Source organism: Lycium ferocissimum, chromosome 11 (genome assembly GCF_029784015.1).
Source record: "Lycium ferocissimum isolate CSIRO_LF1 chromosome 11, AGI_CSIRO_Lferr_CH_V1, whole genome shotgun sequence".
Classification (NCBI taxonomy): Eukaryota; Viridiplantae; Streptophyta; class Magnoliopsida; order Solanales; family Solanaceae; genus Lycium; species Lycium ferocissimum.
In genome coordinates, this window is record NC_081352.1 from 45,998,551 (window position 1) to 46,006,751 (window position 8,201).

An 8,201-nucleotide genomic window follows, 5' to 3' on the forward strand; every position below is an offset into this window, starting at 1 on the left:
AATAAACTACAATACCAATATCAGGAATACAGTGAGGCATCACTAGACAACTCATGACAATTCTCGAGGATTTAATGAAAAAATTCGATAATTTCAAGGTTCACACATACATGATATAAAATTAAACAGAAGTTCACAAAGTCAAGAAGATTAGGATATTTGATAAGAGAAACATGAGTTGATTCTCCAGAGTCCATCGAATAAATGCTCTTCATTACTTGTTAGTTGTTACAAGATCTTGATCGAAAAAGATGGTTGAATGAAACTGCCATGCTTTTAATTTACACACCGGCCTTCACAACGTTGATTGGCTATTTTCAAAATAAGTCTACTATATTGCCTCCCAGTTAATTGAATTTAAAGCTGTAAACTTTGTCTTCTCATGATCTTTGTTAGGTCTCATTAACAACGCTCTCTCACGATTTTGATGGTTTCTGATGAGACAAAATAATCTCATTTAATTATATTATCATTTTAATAAAAAGTAGTGGCGTACTAAAAAGTTTGTAAAAGTAATACCTTTTTATTTCTTTTCATTATTATGTTCTCATCTCCTTGTTCTATAGAGAGGTGATCTCTTTACCATCTTGTGAAATCAACACTGTACACCACACACTACAACATCATCCTTTTGCTACCAATGTATAGGGATATGGGCATGTCCATAATCAACCTAGTTTTTGGGGAGGTTCCATCCGTTTTTTATCCCCTCCTTAAAGTTTTTTTTTTTTTCCAAAAAAAAAAATTACGAGATAGGGTCTAAGCCAAATTCCGTCACAGTAAGGTGGCTTATTTTTTGAATAAAAAAAAACGTTGGATTTTGCAATTCTTTTTTCTACAGTACCTAGACTTAGCATGAGCGTGAAAGAAGTCATGATTTTTTTTATTGATGCACAAAGAAAATACAAAGTCGAAATTTGATTTCTTAGTGACTTTAGGTTTAGGACGAACGTATTGGTTTAAGGCTATACACCCTATGACAAATAGATACTTATTTGTGTTATTTCCTCTGTTTCATTTATATAATGTAGTCTGATTAGGCATCTAGGTTAAGAAAAATGTAGTTTTTACTATTACATTGTGATCTTAAACATACCATAATATTTTTGTGGCTATAAAAACTTATCATTAAAAGTAAAATAGAAAAGTTTAAATTGAAGTGTTTGCAAATGTAGACATGTATGTGACTATAACATTTGTGTCTGTAACACACCATGACATATTTGTGGTTATCACATGTCAAAACTTTTTACCTTAAACATACTATAACATTTAGGTGACTGTAAAGGCTTGTAATTTAACTAACTAATACGGAAATAGTTTCATATAAATGAAATGGAAAGAGTATTTAATTTCATGCAATTTTCACATATTATATATATACACATATACTATTTTAAAAGAAAATATTATTACACATTTAAATATGATTTTTCATGGGACGGTATCGAATCACACCTTTTACTAAAGAGTATTCTCACCACTATAAAGATGTAGTTAATGGGTGAAGACATGAGGAGGAAAAAACGGAATGCAAATATCACATGTGCTTGATAGTGCGTTTTGATCATTTTGATAGAATAGTACTTTTATTAATTTATTTTATTCTTCCCTCTTCCTTCAAGTCAATCAAAACCTTAACTGTTTTTGTTTCTTTTTGTTTAAAAATTTTGCCTTTTGAGTACTCGCAAGATTACTAGGATGACGTTCCTTCCTATCCTAATTACCAAAACTGGATCAAGGAATATCATCATCCACTGCACAAAAAATCAAAGAGGTGATTCTATCTCGTAGTTTCAAGTGTTATTTCTTTTAGAGCAACACCTTCTATCAGTGAGAGGTGTTCGACTAAACTAGTCCAAAGACATTGTTAATATGGTGTGATACTCTTAGAATGTCACACCATTTAGAATATCTTTGCTAGAAAAATTAACATAATAGCCGCCCACAAAAATCATAGCCAGTAAATGTATATTAATGTACATAAAATACACATTTTTGATACATAATAGTGTAATTCTTTAATATTTAGCTAGCGAATGTAATTATTTTTGTTTGATTGGCCAAATATGTAACTTGCCCTACATCTTATCTATAGCTTTCTTCTTCTTTTTATCCATTATCAACAGGGGCGGATCCAGGATTTTCATCCAGGGTGTTCGGAAAAAAAAAAAGCTAAATATACACTGTAATTTTTTGCCGAGGGTGTTCGAAAGTTAATATATGCACATAAATACAGAAAATTTACCCTATATATACACTGTAATTTTTTACCGAGGGTGTTGGCTGTGCATCCGCCACTGATTATCAATATCAGATTTTTATTCTCACACTCCATAAGAGATTTTGACCAGATAAAATTTGGTCCCCTCGAGACAAGCTTTAGCTGTAAAGCACAATACAATCCACGCACAAGTCCACAATGGTTAGCCTAAGTCGGCCGACTTTTCTCCTACCTATGTTTCAACGAAAGTACGTACGTAAGTATTATTTCTTTTTCATCCACCAATTTGTTTTTCCTATTTATACCTAAACCCGTCAACCGGTTTGAACCGGACCGGACCGATAATGGTCACGGAACCAGCCGGTTTCCGATTAAAAAATCGGAACCGGCCGCGGTTGCCCGGTTTCACCGATTAAAACTCCGAAACCGGAACCGGTCCGGTCAAAACACGTCCAAAATCCCTTTTTTTTTTTTTTTTTTTGTATAGTATATATATATATATATATATATTATAGTATTTATTAGTATATTGTAGGTATATTTACATATGTTATATAAGTTTATAAGTAAAGTTTATATATTCTTCGACTAATGCGCTAACAATGATCGTAATACAACATATACGTGTGTGTATATATATATATTAATTTATATGCTTAAGTTATACTACATATACCTAAAATATAGTAAGAATATACTTATATATATCAATATACTTAGTTTAAATAACTTACATATATATATAAATATATATGTTTAACTTATAACTATATATAGTATAAGTTATATGTATATGTATAACTTATATATATATATGTTTAAGTTATATATATACTATAGATTATAAGTATATTCTTAGTATATTTTAGTTATTTTTCAAGTATATAACTTTCTAGTTTTTAATTTAAGTAGATGTAAATTATTAGTATATTCTTAGTATATTTTAGGTATATTCCTAACTTAATATAAGTAAAAATATGAACACAAGTAAATAGAAGAAAGCTCAATGAGCCATATATTTTATTCATTCTTGGATAACATTTATTTGCAAGTTGTAGTTTTTTTTAACTTGCAAATAATACATGAGTTGCAAAGAAATAGTAGAATAATAAAATCACCAATTCTCAATCATTTGGTTAATTTCCCCATATCATACTCGGCCATGGAGATATCTTCAAAGTCTTCCATTTGGTCCGGTCACTTGCTATCAAATCTTCAATCTCTTCCTCTTCGCCTTCCTCCGCTTCTAAGTTTTGGTTGCATCGCTCCGATCTAATCCAATCGCGAATGCACACTAGTACTTGCAAGCTAAAGCCGGAGAATGAGTGTCTATGGTCTCCAATTTGTTGTCTTCCTTGGCTAAACGCACTCTCCGAAGCCACAGTTGATACTTGAACCGTAAAGATATCTCGAGCCATTCTTGAGAGTATCAGATGACTTGCCTTGTATTTCTTCCACCATACTAAGACGTCCAACTCATCTAGTTCCTTGATATCCACATTTGGCTACATCAAATAAAAGTTATATTCATCAAAGTTTGCACTACAAGAAGGAGTTGGCTGTGAATGTAAAACTTTTAAATGCGACAAACCCGACAAGCCCTTTTTGCTACTTTAGAAGTAGTAGGGCGTGGAGCAACGGGTGTAGCATGTTCTTCCAAATTAGAATAATGAGTAAAAACTTTTCTAAACGCGTCATCAATAGCGAGTTTGGCTTCAGCTAAAGATGGTTGAACTCCCTTTTCAATTTCTAAAAATGTATAAATTTGACCAACCAATGCTTTAGTATAAGACACTTTTAAATAAGGATTTAAAAGAGAACCCAATATAAATAAAGTTGGAATGGGAAAAAAAATACTTCTTAAATTTGATTATCATATCAAAAATAGCCGCTTGATAACCGGGTTTATATTTATACTCTTGTAAAACTCTAGCTATTTCCGCTAAGTAGGCTAAAATTTCGGTTACCGTGAGATAGAATTGTTTAGAAAAAGCAAGAGTTGCATTATAAAAAAATTCTAAGAGTTTAACACATTCCTTAACATCTTCCCAATGCGTAAAATTTAACCAATCATCACTATTAATATTATATTTGTTGTGAACTTGTTGTATGGGAATCCTATACTCATATGCTTGTTGTATCATAATGTAAGTGTAGTTCCACCTAGTCTCAATTTCTACTTGAATTTTTCTAGGTCTAAGGTTATTTTCCACACAAGCATTCTTAAAATCTCTAAGTCTTCCCCTATTAGCATTACAAAAAAGAAACGCAACCGCATCTCTAACTTTTTGAATAGAATCGTCAAAACACACAAGACCATCTTTAACAATTAAGTTTAAAATGTGACAACTACATCTCACATGAAAAATATTTTTTAGTGGAGGGTTTAATTCTCTTTTTAAAAGACCAATCGCCTTTGTATTATTAGAAGCATTATCTAAAGCAATACAAAGTGTTTTTCTATAAATGTTAAAAAATCTCATAATAATAGACATTGAATCCGCTAAAAATTTTCTATCATGACGACCTTTTCCTTCATCATATAAAAAAGATATAATTCTTTTTTGCATAACCCAATTGTCATCAACCCAATGACATGTAATAGCAAAAAAATCTAACTTGTTAAGACTAAGACCCAAATCAGCGGTAAGAGAAACATTACAATTTAAAAAATTAAATACATGGCGCAAATAAAATATATATTTTTTATACAAATCTATAACATCCGCTCTACAAGTACTTCTAGGAATACCCTCAAATAACGGATTATAACAACGTTGAATGTAAGTAACAAACCCCAAACCCAAAGGAAAGGAAAATGGTAAACAATCATAAGCTACCATTTTAGCTATTTCTACACGCTCTTTTTTCTTGTCATACTTAAAAATTTTACCGGTTCATGGGTCTATCGTCATTTGAATACCCCCCACATTTGAACCCGTTTGCTCTCCCCAAACATCCATATGTTTCTTTCTCATATGACCATTTATTGTACCCGTTCCACCATCCTTACTAGTTCTTTGCCTAAAAGTAAATACTTGTCCACATAGGGTACATTTAACTGTTTGGCTTTCCCTATCCTTAGTCATAAATTTCCAAATTTTAGCAGTTGGCTTACGAGTTCTAGGCGGTTTGTCTTGTGTATGTGATTGTGCAGGACATGTATCTCCTATGGGATTTTCGGGGGCTTGTGTTTCATCATCATCATCATCAATTTCATTATAAGTGTCGGTATAATGTTGTTGCATTGCCTCATGACCTAAAAGTGGATTATTTTCACCAACATCAATACCTAAATTAGGTGTTTCTTCCACAAATGTTTCCTCATTAAGCCCACCCCTAACAATACCACTACTACCGGCACCACGTCTAAATCTCTTCGCCATTGTTAAATAGAATTAATTTAAATCACAAGAAAATAAATTGCAACAAATTAAATTGATAGAATTAAATTGCGAAAGATAAAGATAGAGTTGGAACGAAGGTACCAAATTGCCGGACTAATTTCCAACAAAGTGAAGGCGGCTAGAATTGCAAATCCACCAAAGCTACTTCGGATTATTGCAAAATCACTAACTCCACCAACAATATTATAATTGAAAAATTAATAATTGAAGCTATAATAAGACTTTATAATATTTATTTGAGAGAAATTTAAAGTGGCTAATTGTTGCAAAGTAACTATAATTGAGAGATTGAGATTTGAGAGAAAGAGAAGAGTGAATTGGTGTGGATTAAAATGAAAATGGAGAGGGGTTTATATAGGGGTGGGGGATGGGTTAAAGTGTTAAAAAAAAGTTTTGGGGGGGGGGGGGGGGGGCAAAAAATGGGTTTGGAATCGTTTGGCAACGGCCATTTTTGCATGTGGACCGTTGCCCAACGGTCCAACAGCCCAGCCCCAACGGCTCTATTTAAAAAAATAAATAAATAATTCCACCGGTTTAACCGGTTCCGATTCCAAAAAAATCAAAACCGAACCGGTATGTAATAAACGGTTAACCGGAACCGGTTAACCGATTCAACCGGTTCAGGTTCCGGTTCCGGTTTTACCGGTCCGGTTACTGGTTTGAACCAGTAAAACTGGACCCGTTGACGGGTTTATTTATACCCCATTCTCACTTATGAAACTTAACTCATTACTAATTTCCAATGGAAATGCATGGCAAAGATGCTTTGTACCCAACACAGAAAAATCCTACTACTATTATTAGGGGTGGATCTAGTAAGGCGGGTGAGGATGCCACGCCACCCGCACACCTCGAGCAAAACCTTGTATATATATGTCAGTATATATGGGAAATAGTATAAATATATAAAATGGCACCCTGACTAACAAATGGTTGTTTGGTGCCACTGGTGAAAGGGTCGAAAGTTGTGCCCACGGACTCGGGATCGAGTTCGAAAACTTGCACCAATTCTTTTAAAGACTTCTCTTTTCTAAGAAGCTTACAGAAGATTCGTTCTCCTTTTTTCTTATTTCTTTTTCTATTTTGCTTCTTCTTGACTTTATTTTCCTTGTTTCTTCTTTTCTTTTTATTTACTTGCTGCTAGTTTTTTTTTTTCCCTAATGAGTCACATTGACTTTTTAAAATTTTATAAATCCTTGCTTCTCTTTATAGTTCATAGTGTTCATTAATTTTTTATTTTGATATCTAAATGTGCATCTAAGTTGAGTTCTAGTTCTAGTTGATTAGTCTTGACTTAGCTGATAGCTTCAAAACATAACTCTCAATTATAAATGAATAATATATTTTTGTTGATACTAGTAATACTATTGAATTTTTATGCTTTGTTTAAAATTATCATAATTATTAAATTATTTCGTTTAATCGATGTCTATATAAATCGAAAAGATGAATAACCCGAATTGCGGCAGTAGAAAAAATAAATCAATTTGAAATCCAAAATAGTGTGACAATCGGTTTGTCTATATAAACGGACGGAAGTTGCTTCGCTCCCCAACTCGTTTAAGTCAACTGATGCATTGGGTCATTCCCTTGTTTACGGAACTGGGCTATGGAAATTGTAACAATAGAAATACTTGTAGCTAAGATGAATAACCCGAATCGAAGCTCAAAATAAATCAAGTCAAAGGCCAAAATAGTGTGATAATCGGTCGGTCTATATAAACTGGAAGGCTGAATAACCAGAATTGAAGCCCAAAATGGACCAAATCGAAGCCCAAAATAGTGTGGCACCCGGAATCTCAAATTCCTGGATCCGCCTCTGACTATTATATCACATAAGAAGAATCAGTTTTTATCAATATTAAGTAGATTTCATGCAGGTTATTTTAGAATAAGCCTTTCTTTATGTGGCCAAGCATTATTATGGAAAACATTAAGTGAGCCATCGGATGATATTCATAAATTTAGAAATATTTTTCGGTTGCTTCCCTCTACAGCCTTCATTCTTCTATGGTCTTTAGCTTTATTCTCATTAGTATCACTCTCTTTACTATATCTACTTCGTCTCCACTTTCACTTTGACATGGTTAAAAGTGAATTCTTGCACCATGTTGGAGTAAATTACCTTTTCACCCCGTGGATTTCGTGGCTTGTTTTGCTTCAAGCCACCCCATTTTTCAAACCCAAAGAGGTTTATTTTCTTCTACTTTGGTTGATCTTTATTATACCTATAGTGGCACTGGACATCAAATTATATGGACAATGGATCACAAAGGGGAAGCGCTTTTTATCAGGAGTAGCGAATCCTACGAGTCAATTATCGGTTATTGGGAATTTGGTAGGAGCAAGGGCAGCTGCTCAAATGGGATGGAATGAGTGTGCACTTTTTTTGTTTGCAATTGGAATGTCACACTATTTAGTGCTTTTTGTGACACTTTATCAGAGGTTGCCAGGAAGTAGTTCAATTCCGGCAATGCTAAGGCCAGTATTCTTCTTGTTCTTAGCTACTCCGAGCATGGCAAGCTTGGCATGGGATTCTATTTATGGAAAGTTCGATATTTCATCCAAGA

The 8,201-nt window shown here is 33.3% G+C and overlaps 1 protein-coding gene across 1 annotated transcript; it reads left to right on the forward strand.

Moving 5' to 3' along the window:
* Positions 1-6,373: 6,373 nt before the first annotated feature.
* On the forward strand, positions 6,374-8,200 carry LOC132038408 (S-type anion channel SLAH1-like; the record flags this gene model as incomplete). The annotated part of the gene is made up of 2 exons (XM_059429082.1): positions 6,374-6,496; positions 7,415-8,200. Coding segments are annotated over exons 1-2 (909 nt in total), but the record flags the coding sequence as incomplete, so codon positions are not given.
* Between the last annotated feature and the right edge of the window lies 1 nt (position 8,201).